The sequence below is a fragment of the Zonotrichia albicollis genome, chromosome 4 (genome assembly GCF_047830755.1).
Source record: "Zonotrichia albicollis isolate bZonAlb1 chromosome 4, bZonAlb1.hap1, whole genome shotgun sequence".
In the NCBI taxonomy this organism is placed as follows: Eukaryota; Metazoa; Chordata; class Aves; order Passeriformes; family Passerellidae; genus Zonotrichia; species Zonotrichia albicollis.
In genome coordinates this window covers 2,053,821-2,072,409 of record NC_133822.1, presented here as the reverse complement: position 1 = coordinate 2,072,409, position 18,589 = coordinate 2,053,821, and the positions used below count along the sequence as shown (strand labels likewise).

Here is an 18,589-nt window from a genome sequence, read left to right as displayed (position 1 = left end):
ACAGGAATAGCAGGGTAGACCTGTGGGAATGCATTTTGGGATGTCCCAACACTCCTGGAATTTTCTCTGCTCAGAGCCAAACATTTCCAGAGGGAATTTCTCCCCTCCTGCTTTGCTAAGAAAGAACTCTGGAGCAGAAATCTGGGAAGGATGGGTGCTCTGGGGTCAGCATTCCTGAGGATCCTGTGCTTTCCTTGCAGGGAATGGCAGGGATTGGCATTCCTGGCGCTGCTGGCACGAAGGGGGAAGAAGGAGAGCAGGTGGGTTGGGAGCCCTGCAGTGAGGTTTGCATTAAAATCCTCTCAGAGTGTTCAGTGTCTCCAAAGTCTGCTCCAGTTTTTAGGTTTTCCTTGGAATCCCGTGGTTCCATGTGGAAAGGGTGAGAAAACTGAGGAATTTGGGGTTTAAAATCTGAGTTCCATGTGGAAAGGGTGAGAAAATGGAGGAATTTGGGGTTTAAAATCTGAGTTCCACGTGGAAAGGGTGAGAAAATTGAGGAATTTGGGGTTTAAAATCTGAGTTCCATGTGGAAAGGGTGAGAAAATGGAGGAATTTGGGGTTTAAAATCTGAGTTCCATGTGGAAAGGGTGAGAAAATGGAGGAATTTGGGGTTTAAAATCTGAGTTCCATGTGGAAAGGGTGAGAAAATTGAGGAATTTGGGGTTTAAAATCTGAGTTCCATGTGGAAAGGGTGAGAAAACGGAGGAATTTGGGGTTTAAAATCTGAGTTCCATGTGGAAAGGGTGAGAAAACTGAGGAATTTGGGGTTTAAAATCAGAGTTCCATGTGGAAAGGGTGAGAAAATGGAGGAATTTGGGGTTTAAAATCTGAGTTCCATGTGGAAAGGGTGAGAAAATGGAGGAATTTGGGGTTTAAAATCTGAGTTCCATGTGGAAAGGGTGAGAAAATGGAGGAATTTGGGGTTTAAAATCAGAGTTCCATGTGGAAAGGGTGAGAAAATGGAGGAATTTGGGGTTTAAAATCTGAGTTCCATGTGGAAAGGGTGAGAAAATGGAGGAATTTGGGGTTTAAAATCTGAGTTCCATGTGGAAAGGGTGAGAAAATTGAAGATTTTGGGGTTTAAAATCTGAATTTCCTCTGTTGCTTTCAGGGAATGATGGGACCTCCAGGAGCACCAGGACCAAAGGTGAGTGCTGAAATCCTGAACCTGGAATTCAGCTTCCAAGGAAATTTTCTGCCCCCCAACCAGCACCATAATTAATCATCATCATCATTCCTGTGGGAATCATTGGATCATGGAATGATTCAGGTTGGAGGTGACCTTCCAAAGCCTGGTCCAAACCCTCTGGACTGAGCAGGGACACCTTCAAACCAGCCTGACCTGGAGCCTTCCAGGCTCAAAAGCAAAAAAAATGAAAATTTTCCACTCCCTGCCCTCTGGAATTCCTTGCTGCCAAGGAGAGGCCTGGAATGGCAGCAAGGTGGGATATTTTCAATAATGAACGGCACTTTTGTGGCCAGAGTCCCAGGCTGGAAGAGCTGTCCTGTAATTAATGGAAAATTGAATGGAAGAGCTCCATCCTTCCCTCCCTCCCTCTGGAAGGCAGCAGGAGCCAAAAATGCTGGATCTGTTTTCATTCTGATGGAAATTCCCTTCTGATTTCTTCCAGGGAATTCCAGGACCTCCAGGGCAGAAGGGAGACCAAGTGAGTGGAGCAGTGAGAGAACATTTGACCAGCTCAGGTGCAATTATCCTGATTTTTCATCCTGTTTTGTTCCCTGTGGGATCCAGCAGGGATCTCCTCGAGCTCAGTTCTCCCCTCCCCTTGGCCCTTGTGCTTCTGGGATGACTTTTGGGCACTTTCCAGGAATAAGTGGTGGGAAAGGGATGAGCAAAAATTTTTTCCCTGCTTCCCATTTTTCATTCCATTGGCCGCCATTCCTTCCTCTTGCCTTGCAGGGAAATCCAGGATTTCCAGGTGCTCCAGCCTTGGAGGTAACTTGGAGTGGTTGAGAGCCCTTCTTGTCCTTCAGCTGGGCAGCTTTAACCCCAGAATTCCAGCATTCCCAGAGCTGTGTCCCACAGAACCGTGGGAAGGACACCCAGACCTTTTCCCTGACCCTCCTGCCAAACTTGTCCTCTTCTCCCTTTGCTCCACTTCCCATATTCCCAATATTCCCAATATTCCCAATATTCCCAATATTCCCAATATTCCCAATATTCCCATTGTCCCCTCAATGGAGCTCCACAGCTCTCCAGGATAAAGATGAGGATGAAAATTCCCAAATTCCAGCTTCAAGGAGAAACCTCCATGGTGGCCACCTCTGTGTCCCACAAAATGTCTTATCCCATAATAATTCTTATCCCATAACAATTTTTATCCCATAACATTCCTTGCGTGCTTTGGAAAAGGTGCCATGAAAAGGCAATTTTTAAAATTTTAAATAAATTTTTTAAAAAATTTTTAAATTAAGTAAATTAGATTTTTTAAACAGAGTTTAACATTTCTGTGATTTCTTCTTCTCCTCAGATTTCAGGGCCTCCAGGCATGAAAGGTGTCAAGGTAAGACTGACATTTAATTAATTAATTACTTAATTAGCATTGCTTGAGAAGGCAAGATCTGTTCCTGGAAAAGCAGAGGTTGTTCCAAGTTTTCTGAATTCCATCTCCCCTGTGATTGACAGGAGAGGAGAGCTTGGAAAGGTCTCGTCCTGGGGATATTTCTCTTGCTTTTATTCACATTTTATTATTTATTTATTCCCATTCTTAGTCCAGGGGAAAATTTGGGATTTCAGAAGGGAGAGATCACTCATGTGCAGATCCAGCCCAATCCCAGAAGATTCTTCCAGCTGTTCCCTGGCTGAATTATCCATATTTTCCAGCTTTAGACAATTCCAGTTACTTTCTCAGTGGCTTTGAGGTGGAACATGACCTGGAATATTTTAAATAGAATTTTTAATTTTTTTTTTTTTTTCAGTCTTGCTCTGTCACTGCCATCCTGCCAAGAACCTTCTCTCTGTGAGAAGGATTTAGTGCAGGATTGATTCCCTGTGGTTTTTCCATGGAAATTCCCTACAGTGCTTCAGACCTCCCTCATTCCATAGGCACAATGAATTTTGAATTTTTTGCTGGGATTTGATGTTGGAATCCCCTCCTTTTATTGGTCCTGTTGCCCAGAATGCTTAACCTCAGCTGGCAAAAATCCCTCTTTTTTTTAGGCTGAGCTTAAGTGGGAATTTTGCTGTGGCCTTGTGATGGAATGTGGCCTGGAATATCTGAATTTTTTTATTATTCTTTGTGATATTTCACTGACAGCCTGCAGAAAAATGACACGTGTTCATTTAATTCACTTTAAACCTGTAAAAATGCCTTTATGGTGCTATGTAGTGTGGCAACAACTGTGATGAATTTTGGATGGCAGAAGGCAGGTTGGAAAAAATGGAAAAAATTCCTTTAAAATCCAGGATGCATGGATGGGTTTGGAAAAGGATTTTTTCCAGGGTGCAGAGAAATTAATGGGGTTCATTTAATTCACTTTAAACCAGAAAAATGCATTTATGGTGCTATGTAGCGTGGCAACAACTGTGATGAATTTTGGATGGCAGAAGGCAGGTTGGAAAAAATGGAAAAAATTCCACAAAAATCCTGGATGGATGGATGGATTTGGCAAAGGAATTTTTTCCAGGGTGCAGAGAAATTAGTGGGGTTCATTTTATTCACTTTAAACCTGTAAAAATGCATTTATGGTGCTATGTAGTGTGGCAACAACTGTGATGAATTTTGGATGGCAGAAGGCAGGTTGGAAAAAATGGAAAAAATTCCTTAAAAATCCAGAATGTATGGATGGATGGGTGGATTTGGCAAAGGATTTTTTCCAGGGTGCAGAGAAATTAATGGTGTTCATTTTATTCACTTTAAGCCTGTAAAAATGCATTTATGGTGCTATGTAGTGTGGCAACAACTGTGATGAATTTTGGATGGCAGAAGGCAGGTTGGAAAAAATGGAAAAAATTCCTTAAAAATCCAGGATGTATGGATGGGTTTGGAAAAGGATTTTTTCCAGGGCGCAGAGAAATTAATGGTGTTCATTTTATTAGTTTTAAACCAGTAAAAATGCATTTATGGTGCTATGTAGCGTGGCAACAACTGTGATGAATTTTGGATGGCAGAAGGCAGGTTGGAAAAAATGGAAAAAATTCCCCAAAAATCCTGGATGGATGGATGGATGGATGGATTTGGCAAAGGAATTTTTTCCAGGGTGCAGAGAAATGACAGGTGTTCATTTAATTCACTTTAAACCTGTAAAAATGCATTTATGGTGCTATGTAGCATGGCAACAACTGTGAAGAACTTTGGATGGCAGAAGGCAGGTTGGAAAAAATGGAAAAAATGGAAAAAATTCCTTAAAAATTCAGGATGGATGGATGGGTTTGGAAAAGGATTTTTTCCAGCGCGCAGAGAAATGAGTGGTGTTCATTTAATTCACTTTAAACCTGTAAAAATGCATTTATGGTGTTATGTAGTGTGGCAACAATTGTGATGAATTTTGGATGGCAGAAGGCAGGTTGGAAAAAATGGAAAAAAATCCACAAAAATCCAGCCTGGGTGGATGGATGGGTGGGTTTGGTAAAGGAATTTTTTCCAGGGTGCAGAGAAATTAGTGGGGTTCATTTAATTCACTTTAAACCAGTAAAAATGCATTTATGGTGCTATGTAGTGTGGCAACAGCTGTGAAGAATTTTGGATGGCAGAAGGCAGGTTGGAAAAAATGGAAAAAATTCCTTAAAAATCCAGGATGTATGGATGGGTTTGGAAAAGGATTTTTTCCAGGGCGCAGAGAAATTAATGGTGTTCATTTTATTCACTTTAAACCTGTAAAAATGCATTTATGGTGCTATGTAGTGTGGCAACAGCTGTGATGAATTTTAGATGGCAGAAGGCAGGTTGGAAAAAATGGAAAAAATTCCTTAAAAATTCAGGATGGATGGATGGATGGGTGGATTTAGCAAAGGAATTTTTTCCAGGTGCAGAGAAATTACAGGTGTTCATTTAATTCACTTTAAACCAGAAAAATGCATTTATGGCGCTATGTAGTGTGGCAACAACTGTGATGAATTTTGGATGGCAGAAGGCAGGTTGGAAAAAATGGAAAAAATTCCTTAAAAATTCAGGATGGATGGATGGATGGATGGATGGGTGGGTGGATTTGGCAAAGGAATTTTTTCCAGGGTGCATTAAAATTGCAAAATGCATCCCTAAGGAGTCAAGGGAGCAGGACCTGGCTTCCTGCAGGATATTCCTGGTTTCAGGTGTGCCTTTTGTTCCCAGGGAGATCCCGGACCAGCCGGACCACGAGGAGACAAAGGAACCCCAGGAGAAAAAGGGGAGAAGGTGACGACCTCGCACTTCCTTCAAGGATAAAAGGATTTATTTTGTTTGTGGCCACCAAGAAAACTCTGAGATAGATGGAATTCCATCCATCCAGGAATCCAGGGGAAGATTTCCATGTGTGGAAATCCAAAGCTTCTGGAAAGGAAATCAGGGAGGGGATAAATGCTCAGCTCCTTGGTTATCCATGGGGATGGAAATATCTTGGATCTGCTCTGGGGAGGTTTCTCCTGAGCTTGGAAAAGCTGCCTTGGCAAGACCCTGAATCCATTTGTTTTTTCAGGGAAGTCCAGGGTTTGGAATTCCTGGCCAGCCTGGGCTGAAGGGGGACATCGGTGACCGGGTGAGTGGCATAGAAAGCGAAGGGACACAACCCATCCTTTGATCAGCATCAAACTCTGATTTATTGATCAACCATGCACATTTTATAACAGTGTTAATTAAGCTCATCCACATTGCAAAATCCGAGCTCATCATAGGTCACAGATTAAACACCAACCCCTCCTTTTGTTTTCAATACCTGTGGTTTGTTGTGGAAACCAAGATTTGTTTTCTCACCCTGGTATGAAAGGTTCTCAAAACTTACTTTTGCTTTCCCATACCTTATCCAAGGACAAGATATTTACTTGTTATTAAAAACAACCTGAGAACTTCTGCTGTTTACATAAACGTGCCTGAGAACTTCTGTTGTTTACAGAAACAGCCTTTGAGGATTTGCTCCTCACAGCTGCCTTTTACTTTTCCATCAGCTGTATATTTTCATGGCCTTTTTTTTCCTTCAAGCCACGTCTGAGCAAAATTCTCCAACACAGTGGGGTGGCTGTGGAATGGGAAGAAGGGCCCAGGGGACAAACCAGGAGGTTCAGGGACAAAATCTCTCCGTCACCTCCATGGATTTTTTGGCCCTGAGGAGACGAACACCGAGGAGGGGACAAGGAACCAGGGTGGTGACCGTGGGGAGGCCTGGGGTGACAGGGTCAGGTGCAAAGGTGGCATCCCCCAAAATGTGGAGAATTCCTCATGGCTGGAGGAAAACACGGATGGTCAGCGCTCAACTGGTGGCTCTGTGGATGGAATCCAAGGAAATCCCATTTCCAATTATTTCCCCTCCTGAAAAGTCACCTTGATCTTCATCTTCCTGACTTTTGTGTCTAGGAAGGTCTTGGTGGCTCCCATGATGACTCCAGCGATGTCCAGGAACAGTTGGGTTAATTCTTGCTGTTCCCTTCTCCAATCCAGTTCATTTTAATCCAGAAAAAATTGGCAAATCCCAATATTATGGTTGAGTATCTTTGGAAGAGGGGTGGGAAGCTCAAAATATTGATGGTTTCAAAGTGGGGGAGACGGGAGACGCCTCTGGACAGGCTGCACTTGGCACAGCCTCTCATGGGACATTCCCTGTTTTCCCCTTCTCTGATTTTACCTGGAATTCTCTCACCTGTGTCATTCCTTCTGCAGGGAAATGTGGGATTGTCTGGGAAGCCAGGTCAGAAGGTGAGTCCATGGAAAGATTTGTTCCCTGGGAGGGTGGGGAGGCCCTGGCACAGAATTCCCAGAGCAGCTGGGGCTGCCCCTGGATCCCTGGAATGTCCAAGGCCAGGGTGGACATTGGGACAGGACCACCCTGGAGTAATGGAAGATGTCCCTGCCCATGGATGGGGATGGAACCAAGTGTTCTCAGAGGTTTCCTTCCAACATCTCTGATCAGGCCTTAAAAAACTCCTGCTAATCCTCACATGCAGGATTTTTCCCAGGAAAATTTGAAAACCAGTCAGGAAATTTCAGGAAAAGATCCCACCTGTGGAATTTGTTCAGTGAGTGTCTCACTGTGGGCATTGCTCAAGCAGGGACCTCCCCAGACCTGGCTGGAAGAAGGTTTGGGTTTGGGAATTGTTCCATAGATCTGTGAATGGAATGTTTGGACCAGATCAGCTTCCAGGGCATGGAAAAATAGGATGTCACAAAATGTTCCATAGATCTGTGAATGGAATGTTTAGACCAGATCAGCTTCCAGGGCATGGAAAAAATAGGATGTCACAAAATGGGATGCAGCCAGGCCAGGAGGTGTTAATGAGATGTGTTAATGAAGTTGCAAAGTGGAGGCAAGGAAAGGTGTTTGGGTTGGGAGGAGGCCTGGAGAGGTGGCGTCACAAATTTCCCAGATTTCATGGAATATTCTGAGTTGGGAGAAACCCACGAGGATCATCCAATCCAGCTTTTAAGGAAATGAGATCAATCCACGACCTTGTGGGACAAACAGCAAACAGAGCAGATGAGGACCCGTGAGAGCTCTCCCTCCATGAGAGCTCAGCTGGTTTAAATGGGAATAAAAATTAAAATGTGGCATGGGAACTGATCCATCTCGAGTCTCTGCTAATCTGAGCTGCTCCTGGAGTGGAGAACCTCAACAGATTCTGTCCTCAGTGAATTCCAGGGATCACTGTGGAGTCTGGATAGATGAGGTTAGAGCTGGATGCTTTCCAGCCTGATAATCCTACAAAAATAGTAATACTATAATTAAATAAACCTAAATGCTATAAACATATATTACTATATAAATCAAAATAAAAGAAATAGTAATATTAAAAATCCTACAAAAATAATAATGCTGTATTTAAGTAAACCTAAATGCTGTAAACATAAATTATTAAATAAATCAAAATAAAATAAATATTAATAGTAAAAATCCTGCCAAAATAATAATGCTAGTATTAAATAAACTGAAATACTATAAATATATATTAATAAATTAATCAAAATCAAATAAATAATAATAGTAAAAATCCTACAAAAATAATAATACTATAATTAAATAAACCTAAATGCTATAAACATATATTACTATATAAATCAAAATAAAAGAAATAGTAATACTAAAAATCCTACAAAAATAATAATACTGTATTTAAGTAAACCTAAATGCTGTAAACATAAATTATTAAATAAATCAAAATAAAATAAATATTAATAGTAAAAATCCTGCCAAAATAATAATGCTAGTATTAAATAAACTGAAATACTATAAATATATATTAATAAATTAATCAAAATCAAATAAATAATAATAGTAAAAATCCTACAAAAATAATAATACTATGAATAAACTGAAATGCTATAGACATATATTATTAAATAAATCAAAATAAATATTAATAATACAAATCCTACAATCCCAGCCCTTCCTAGCACAGGGTAAATGCTGTGAGCCCAAATTCCATCCAGGATTGTGGGAGCAGCTCCATGACCACGGATGTGCTGCTGGGATCTGCCCCTCGGTGTCTGAGGGCTGTGGAATGCAGGACAGGAATGTGACAAGTCTTGTTTCCTTCAGGGGGAGAGAGGCGAACCAGGATTCCCTGGAAAACCAGGAGAGGCCGGGCTGAGAGGAAAAGATGTGAGTAAAGGCAGGATCCAGGGGGATGGAGCTGCTGATCCCTTGGGACCAACCAACAAAAAAATCCCAGCTCTGAAATGACAAACAAGTGACAACTTTTATTTCTTGTTATTCAACATCAGTGCCCAGAGCAGCTGGGGCTGTCCCTTGATCCCTGGAAATGTCCCAGGAAAGGCTGGACAGGGCTTGGAGCAGCCTGGGACAGTGGGAGCTGTCCCTGCCATGGCAGAGGTGGCACTGGAGGGGCTTTGAGGTCCTTTCCAACCCAAACCATGCTGGGATTCTTTGATCAGTATTTCTGTCACTGAGCCACATCTCCTTGATGTGGATTTAGCCCCACGTGCAGCCACACCAGCCCTGAGGGGTCACTTCTGGTTCTGAGCCTCAGGTGATCTCAACTTGGAAAGGATCCATCAAAATCATGGAGCCCAGCTCCCTGGTCCCCATGGAATTGCCCAAATAATTCCCTTTTATGGCCAAACAAGGTGGGCCCACACAAAAACGTCAGAACAGGCTTCTAGAAATTTCTCCTGAGCCCAGTGAAGAGCTTCCCTCAGCTCTGAGGGCTGGGTTGGTCCCTGGAAATGGAATGGGAACCCTACTGAGAGTTCCCTCTTGGGAGCAAATGAGGTGGGCCCTCACAAAAACAAGGTGGGCCCTCACAAAAACAAGATGGGCCCTCACAAAAGAACATGGGCTCTCTCAAAATCAAGATGGGCCCCTCACAAAATCAAGATGGGTCCTTAAAAAAACAATATGGGCCCGTACAAAAGAAGATGGCTGCTCACAAAAAACAAGGTGTGCCCTCATAAAAACAAGGTGGGCCCTCACAAAAACATGACAGGCCCTCACAAAAGAACATGGGCTCTCTCAAAATCAAGATGGGCTCCTCACAAAATCAAGATAGGCCCTTAAAAAAACGAGGTGACCCCTCACAAAAGAAGATGGCTGCTCACAGAAAACAAGGTGCGCCCTCATAAAAACAAGGTGGGCCCTCACAAAAACATGACAGGCCCTCACAAAAGAACATGGGCTCTCTCAAAATCAAGATGGGCCCCTCACAAAATCAAGATGGGCCCTTAAAAAAACAATATGGGCCCGTACAAAAGAAGATGGCTGCTCACAAAAAACAAGGTGGCTCCTCATATAAACAAGGTGGGCCCTCACAAAAACATGACAGGCCCTCACAAAAGAACATGGGCTCTGTCAAAATCAAGATGGGCCCCTCACAAAATCAAGATGGGTCCTTAAAAAAACAATATGGGCCCGTACAAAAGAAGATGGCTGCTCACAAAAAACAAGGTGTGCCCTCATAAAAACAAGGTGGGCCCTCACAAAAACCTGACAGGCCCTCACAAAAGAACATGGGCTCTCTCAAAAGCAAGATGGGCCCCTCACAAAGTCAAGATAGGCCCTTACAAAAACGAGGTGACCCCTCACAAAAGAAGATGGCTGCTCACAAAATCAAGGTGCGCCCTCATAAAAACAAGGTGGGCCCTCACAAAAACAAGGTGGGCCCTCACAAAAGAACATGGGCTCTCTCAAAATCAAGATGGGCCCCTCACAAAATCAAGATGGGCCCTTAAAAAAACAATATGGGCCCTTACAAAAGAAGATGGTTGCTCACAAAAACAAGGTGGCTCCTCATAAAAATAAGGTGGGCCCTCACAAAAACCTGACAGGCCCTTACAAAAACCTGACAGGCCCTCACAAAAGAACATGCGCTCTCTCAAAATCAAGATGGGCCCCTCACAAAATCAAGATGGGCCCTTAAAAAAACAGTATGGGCCCTTACAAAAGAAGATGGTTGCTCACAAAAACAAGGTGGCTCCTCATAAAAACAAGGTGGCTCCTCACAAAAACATGACAGGCCCTCACAAAAGAACATGGGCTCTCTCAAAATCAAGATGGGCCCCTCACAAAATGAAGATAGGCCCTTAAAAAAACGAGGTGACCCCTCACAAAAGAAGATGGCTGCTCACAAAAAACAAGATGCGCCCTCATAAAAACAAGGTGGGCCCTCACATAAACAAGATGACCCCTCAGAAAAACAAGGTCAGCTCTCTCAAAAACAAGGTGGCCCCTCACAAAAACATCCTGGCTGGCTTCTGGAAAAGTGGATTTTTATACATTGAGCTTGATGTCACATGATCTGGAATATCCCTGTGGTCAGTTTGGGTCACCTGTCCTGCCTCTGTCTCCTCCCAACCTTGCATGAATTCCCAGTTTTGCTCCTGGAAGACCTTTCCTGACCACATTTGGTGAAGAGCTTTCTGCAGCTCCGAGGGTTGGGTTGATCCCTGGATGTCAAGTGGAAATCTTGGGAAAAAAAGAAGCAGCTGCGTTCCAACAGCCCTGACTTTGGGGTCGTGATTCCAGAACAAGAACTCAGAATTTGAGTAGGAAATGATGGTAAAAAACTTCGGAAAACCCAGTTTTTGCATTTTAGGGAGGAAAGGCTCCCCTGGCACCACAGTAATCCCACCCTTCCTAAGGTGCCAGGAAAACAGCAGCTGGAAAATGAAACCCTTGGATTTGTCCTGAAGTTGATCTCGGCTCATTTTATTTCCTCTTTATTTGTCCTTAGATGAGGCTGTGGAGAATCCTCTTTACTTTTCTTTTATCTTGAATTTCACATTCCAAAAGGCTGGAACAGAAAAGTCAAGAAAGAACTAAACTGGGGTTTTTTCCTTTTTTTTTTTTGGTGTTTTTTGTGGGGTTGTTTTTTGGTTTTTTGGGGGTTTTTTGTTTTTTTTGTTTTTTTTTTTTTTTTCTGGGAGATGCTGTAAACACAGTGCCATGAATGGAATCCCACAATATCCCAAGTTGGAAGGGACCCACCAGGATCATCCAGTCCCACATCTGGCCCTGCACAGGACACTCCAACAATCCCACCCCGTCCCTGAGATCATTATCCAAACATTCCTGGAGCTCAGACCAGTGGGATTTGGTGGCAATCACCTCATCCTACCCCTAAATTTAAATATTCCGGTCACCCCACACCTTGTGGCCCTTTTTCCTCATTTATGGCAATGCTGTAAAACACCATCCCTAATTTAAGACATCCCAGATATCCCAAAACCTGCATCTATCCCAGTTTTCCAAGCATTAAAGAGGGCTAAAGAGATTTAACCTCCATTGGAGCCCCTGGAATGTTTGATGGACTCAGTTCTCTCCCTTTAAACCATTTCCTCCAGGTTTAAGTACAATAAAATCCCTGTCACTTGATGGAAAACATTTGGAAAGCTGCTGTTCTCTTTTAGGGAGAAGCTGGAGTCCCTGGAGAGCCAGGAGTGAGAGGAATCAGGGTAATAATTCAATTTTTCTAACAGAATTTATTGTATTATTATATTATATTATATTATATTATATTATATTATATTATATTATATTGTATGATATTATATGATATGATAATAATTAATAATAATATAAAAATATAATATTATTTTTATATATAAATAATATATTGTAATAATATAATTATAATAATATAATATTATATTTATATTATAATTATATTTATATTATAATAATTATAATATTACAATAATATATTTATATTTACATTATAATAATTTATATAATATTATAATATATAATATCATAACAATATATGTATATATAATTATTATAATATAATAATTATATTGTAGTATGATATTATATATTACAATATAATAATATAATTATTGTATTATATTATATAATAATAATAATAATAATAAAACTGGAGAGTGGTGGGGCTGCTCTGTTTCCCTTCCCCATCCCAATGGGAGACCTCACTTGGAAATATCCCCTTCCAATTATTCCTTTCCTGTGGGAAAAAAAAATTCTATTTTCCTTGCTATTTTATATAAAAATTCTTATATAAATAAATAAATAAATAAATAAATAATATATAAATAAAAATATTTATCTAAAAATTCTATTTTCCTTTTCTGAGCTGCTGCTCGGGCTCTGTTTGGGATTTTTTTTCTCTCAATCTTTTCTTGCAGGGTCCCCCTGGACTCCCAGGACGAGCTGGAGAGCAAGGAATGAAAGGAGAACCTGGAAAGGATGTAAGGAATCCCTGAAGGAGCAGCTGGGAGAGGGTGGATTTTGGGGGAGCTTTTATTTATTCCCAGCATCATAAATAAATAATATTTATTTATTCGGATTGGGGCTGGATGGATCCAACTTGGATTGATCCAGCAGAGATGGATTCCCTCCATCCTTTTTTCATCCCTGTGGAAAAAAAAAAAAATCAGGGAAAATATTACCAAGTTTCTCATGACTTTACCTAAATCCTATTTGGGAGATTCCCAAAAATATTGCAGCTTCTCCCTTTCTCCCACTATTTTCCCTGTGGCCATTTCAACAAGAATTGAGAGTTTCAATTTTTAATTTAATAGTTTAATTTCATTTATTATTCAATTTACTTTATTCAATTTATTCTATCAAAATACTTAACTTATTATATTTATTTAATTTATTTTAAATTTTTATTTATTATTTTATTTATTTTAAATTTTTATTTATTATTTTATTTATTTTAAATTTTATTGATTCCTGCCATTTATTTTGTGGGAATAGGGAAGGACACAAGGCAGAGCAGCCACAGCAGTAATTCCCAAGAAATTTTTGCTGTGATGGGAGGAAAATCTCATTCCCAAAGGTCCAAAGGGTGTTTTTGGATTGATCCTTTGCAGCCATTCCTTTCCAAAATCCTGATTTTCCTGCAGGAATCGTGCCCTGAGTCACAGGAAAAGTGGGATTGGGAGAAAAGCTGCAGGAAATTTCCCCATGGATATCCCAAACCGATCCAACCCCAGGCTTTCCCAAATAAATGGTGTTGCTTTTTAGCCAGGATGTGGTGGCAGGGAAATTAAAGCAAAATTTGGGTTGCACGAGAGGAAACTCCATTAATTCCAGGTGGGATAGCAAAGGAAAAACCAGGAAAAGCAGGAAAACTGCAGGAGCATGAGCCCTTCTGGAGGACAAGCTTTGAGTGAGGAGCAGAATTGCTCCAAATTTAACCCAAAAATGGGAATTAGGGGAACACAAGAAGGGGTTGGTTGGTCCCTCTGGAAAAGGTGGAGTTAGTTTGGGGTCAGCACCCAGAAAATGGGAATTATAAAGGGAGATTAACACATTCCTGCTGGTTTTCAAGGAATTGCTCCAAATTTAACCCAAAAAATGGGAATTAGGGAGGCACAAGAAGGAGTTGGTTGGTCCCCCTGGAGAAGGTGGCGTTAGTTTGGGATCAGCACCCAGAAAATGGGAATTTTAGAGGGGAATTAAAACATTCCTGCTGGTTTTCAAGGAATTGCTCCAAATTTAACCCAAATAATGGGAATTAGGGAGACACAAGAAGGAGTTGGTTGGTCCCCCTGGAGAAGGTGGGATTAGTTTGGGATCAGCACCCAGAAAATGGGAATTTTAGAGGGGAACTAATGGATTCCTGCTGGTTTTCAGGGAATTGCCCAAATTTAACCCAAAACCGGGAATTAGGGAGACACAAGAAGGAGTTGGTTGGTCCCTCTGGAGAAGGTGGGATTAGTTTGGGGTCAGCACCCAGGAAATGGCAATTATAAGGGGGGACTAACACATTCCTGCTGGTTTTCTGGGAATTACTCCAAATTTAACCCAAAAAATGGGAATTAGGGAGACACAAGAAGGGATTGGTTGGTCCCTCTAGAGAAGGTGGCGTTAGTTTGGGATCAGCACCCAGAAAATGGGAATTTTTGAGAACTAACACATTCTTGCTGGTTTTCAAGGAATTGCTCCAAATTTATCCTAAAAACAGGAATTAAGGAGAGACAATAAGAGGTTGGTTGGTCCCCCTGGAGAAGGTGGGATTAGTTTGGGACCAGCACCCAGGAAATGGGAATTTTAGAGGGGCACGAATGGATTCCTGCTGGTTTTCAGGGAATTGCCCAAATTTAACCTAAAAATGGGAATTAGCGAGACACAAGAAGGAGTTGGTTGGTCCCCCTGGAGAAGGTGGCGTTAGTTTGGGATCAGCACCCAGGAAATGGGAATTATAAAGGAGTACGAATGGATTCCTGCTGGTTTTCAGGGTATTACCCAAATTTAACCTAAAAATAGGAAGTAGCGAGACACAAGAAGGGATTGGTTGGTCCCTCTGGAGAAGGTGGCGTTAGTTTGGGATCTGCACCCAGAAAATGGGAATTTTAGAGAGGAACCAACACATTCCTGCTGGTTTTCAGGGAATTGCTCCAAATTTAACCCAAAAAATGGGAATTAGGGAGACACAAGAAGGAGTTGGTTGGTCCCCCTGGAGAAGGTGGTGTTAGTTTGGGACCAGCACCCAGGAAATGGGAATTTTAGAGGGGCACTAATGGATTCCTGCTGGTTTTCAGGGAATCACCCAAATTTAACCTAAAAATAGGAATTAGCGAGACACAAGAAGGGATTGGTTGGTCCCTCTGGAAAAGTTGGTTAGTTAGTTTGGTTAGTTAGTTAGTTTGGGATCAGCACCCAGGAAATGGGAATTTTAGAGAGGAACCAACACATTCCTGCTGGTTTTCAGGGAATTGCTCCAAATTTAACCCAAAAAATGGGAATTAGGGAGACACAAGAAGGAGTTGGTTGGTCCCTCTGAAGAAGGTGGGATTAGTTTGGGGTCAACAGCCAGGAAATGGGAATTATAAGGGGGGGACTAACACATTCCTGCTGGTTTTCTGGGAATTACCCAAATTTAACCCAAAAAATGGGAATTAGGGAAACACTAGAAAGGCTTGGTTGGTCCCTCTGGAAAAGTTGGTGTTAGTCTGGGATCAGCACCCAGGAAATGGGAATTATAAAGGGAGACTAACACATTCCTGCTGGGTTTCAGGGAATTACTCCAAATTTAACCCAAAAAATGGGAATTAGGGAGACACAAGAAGGGCTTGGTTGGTCCCTCTGGAAAAGTTGGTGTTAGTTTGGGATCAGTACCCAGAAAATGGGAATTATAAAGGAGAATGAATGGATTCCTGCTGGTTTTCAAGGAATTGCTCCAAATTTATCCTAAAAACAGGAATTAAGGAGAGACAATAAGAGGTTGGTTGGTCCCTCTGGAGGAGGTGGTGTTAGTTTGGGACCAACAGCCAGGAAATGGTAATTATAAGGGGGGACTAACACATTCCTGTGGGTTTTTAGGGAATTGCTCCAAATTTATCCTAAAAATGGGAATTAGCGAGACACAAGAAGGAGTTGGTTGGTCCCCCTGGAGAAGGTGGGATTAGTTTGGGATCAGCACCCTGGAAATGGGAATTTTAGAGGCGAACTAACACATTCCTGCTGGTTTTCAAGGAATTGCTCCAAATTTAACCCGAAAATGGGAATTAGGGAGACACAAGAAGGGTTGGTTGGTCCCTCTGGAGAAGGTGGGATTAGTTTGGGATCAGCACCCAGGAAATGAGAATTTTTGAGGAGAACTAACACATTCCTGCTGGTTTTCAAGGAATTGCTCCAAATTTAACCTAAAAATAGGAATTAGCGAGACACAAGAAGGGATTGGTTGGTCCCTCTGGAGAAGGTGGCGTTAGTTTGGGATCAGCACCCAGAAAATGGGAATTATAAAGGGAGACTAACACACATTCCTGCGGGTTTTCAAGGAATTGCTCCAAATTTATCTTAAAAACAGGAATTAAGGAGAGACAATAAGAGGTTGGTTGGTCCCTCTGGAGAAGGTGGCGTTAGTTTGGGATCAGCACCCAGAAAATGGGAATTTTAGAGGGGAACTAATGGATTCCTGCTGGTTTTCAGGGAATTACTCCAAATTTAACCCAAAAAATGGGAATTAGGGAGATACAAGAAGGAGTTGGTTGGTCCCTCTGGAGAAGGTGGGATTAGTTTGGGATCAGCACCCAGAAAATGGGAATTTTTGAGAACTAACACATTCTTGCTGGTTTTCAAGGAATTGCTCCAAATTTAACCTAAAAATGGGAATTAGAGAGACACAAGAAGGGTTGGTTGGTCCCTCTGGAGAAGGCAGCGTTAGTTTGGGATCAGCACCCAGAAAATGGGAGTTTTAGAGGGGCACTAATGGATTCCTGCTGGTTTTCTGGGAATTGCTCCAAATTTAACCCAAAAAATGGGAATTAGGGAGACACAATAAGAGGTTGGTTGGTCCCTCTGGAGCAGGTGGCGTTAGTTTGGGACCAGCACCCAGGAAATGGGAATTTTCGAGGAGAACTAACACATTCCTGCTGGTTTTCAGGGAATTGCTCCAAATTTAACCCAAAAAATGGGAATTAGGGAGAGACAATAAGAGGTTGGTTGGTCCCTCTGGAGAAGGTGGCGTTAGTTTGGGATCAGCACCCAGAAAATTGGAATTTTAGAGGGGAATTAAAACATTCCTGCTGGTTTTCAAGGAATTGCTCCAAATTTAACCTAAAAATGGGAATTAGGGAGACACAAGAAGGGTTGGTTGGTCCCTCTGGAGAAGGTGGGATTAGTTTGGGATCAGCACCCAGAAAATGGGAATTATAAAGGGAGACTAACACATTCCTGCTGGTTTTCAAGGAATTGCTCCAAATTTATCCTAAAAACAGGAATTAAGGAGAGACAATAAGAGGTTGGTTGGTCCCTCTGGAAATGTTGGCGTTAGTTTGGGATCAGCACCCAGAAAATGGGAATTTTAGAGGGGAATTAAAACATTCCTGCTGGTTTTCTGGGAATTGCTCCAAATTTAACCAAAAAATGGGAATTAGGGAGACACAAGAAGGGCTTGGTTGGTCCCTCTGGAGAAGGTGGCGTTAGTTTGGGATCAGCACCCAGGAAATGGGAATTTTAGAGGGGAACGAATGGATTCCTGCTGGTTTTCAGGGAATTACCCAAATTTAACCCAAAAAATGGGAATTAGGGAAACACCAGAAAGGCTTGGTTGATCCCTCTGGAGAAGGTGGGATTAGTTTGGGACCAGCCCCAGGAAATGGGAATTATAAAGGAGTACGAATGGATTCTTGCTGGTTTTCAGGGTATTACCCCAAATTTAACCAAAAAATGGGAATTAGGGAGACACAAGGAGGGGTTGGTTGGTCCCTCTGGAAAAGGTGGCGTTAGTTTGGGATCAGCACCCAGGAAATGGGAATTATAAAGGGAGACTAACACATCCCTGCTGGTTTTCAGGGAATTACTCCAAATTTAACCCAAAAAATGGGAATTAGGGAGACACAATAAGAGGTTGGTTGGTCCCTCTGGAGAAGGTGGCGTTAGTTTGGGATCTACACCCAGGAAATGGGAATTTTAGAGGGGAATTAACACATTCCTGCTGGTTTTCAGGGAATTACCCAAATTTAACCTAAAAATGGGAATTAGGGAGACACAAGAAGGGTTGGTTGGTCCCTCTGGAAAAGGTGGCGTTAGTTTGGGACCAGCACCCAGGAAATGGGAATTTTTGAGAACTAACACATTCCTGCTGGTTTTCAAGGAATTGCTCCAAATTTAACCAAAAAATGGGAATTAGGGAGACACAAGAAGGGCTTGGTTGATCCCTCTGGAGAAGGTGGGATTAGTTTGGAGTCAGCACCCAGAAAATGGGAATTATAAAGGAGAACTAAAAGATTCCTGCTGGTTTTCAGGGAATTGCTCCAAATTTAACCTAAAAATGGGAATTAGGGAGACACAAGAAGGGATTGGTTGGTCCCTCTGGAGAAGGTGGGATTAGTTTGGGGTCAGCACCCAGAAAATGGGAATTATAAAGGAGAACGAATGGATTCCTGCTGGTTTTCAGGGAATTACCCAAATTTAACCTAAAAATGGGAATTAGGAGAGACAAGAAGGGATTGGTTGGTCCCTCTGGAGAAGGTGGTGTTAGTTTGGAATCAGCACCCAGGAAATCGTAATTTTAGAG

At 41.9% G+C, this 18,589-nt stretch overlaps 1 protein-coding gene across 1 annotated transcript in view; it reads left to right on the top strand.

Moving 5' to 3' along the window:
• The window catches only part of LOC102072566 (uncharacterized), a 188,983-nt gene that overhangs the window by 78,633 nt on the left and 91,761 nt on the right, over positions 1-18,589 (top strand). The window contains exons 35-45 of the mRNA XM_074540384.1: positions 201-260; positions 1,112-1,147; positions 1,632-1,667; positions 1,922-1,957; positions 2,493-2,525; positions 5,292-5,354; positions 5,635-5,694; positions 6,810-6,845; positions 8,683-8,745; positions 12,009-12,053; positions 12,744-12,806. Coding sequence (XP_074396485.1) covers positions 201-260; positions 1,112-1,147; positions 1,632-1,667; positions 1,922-1,957; positions 2,493-2,525; positions 5,292-5,354; positions 5,635-5,694; positions 6,810-6,845; positions 8,683-8,745; positions 12,009-12,053; positions 12,744-12,806 — 531 coding nt within the window. The remainder of the gene's footprint in view (positions 1-200; positions 261-1,111; positions 1,148-1,631; positions 1,668-1,921; positions 1,958-2,492; positions 2,526-5,291; positions 5,355-5,634; positions 5,695-6,809; positions 6,846-8,682; positions 8,746-12,008; positions 12,054-12,743; positions 12,807-18,589) is intronic.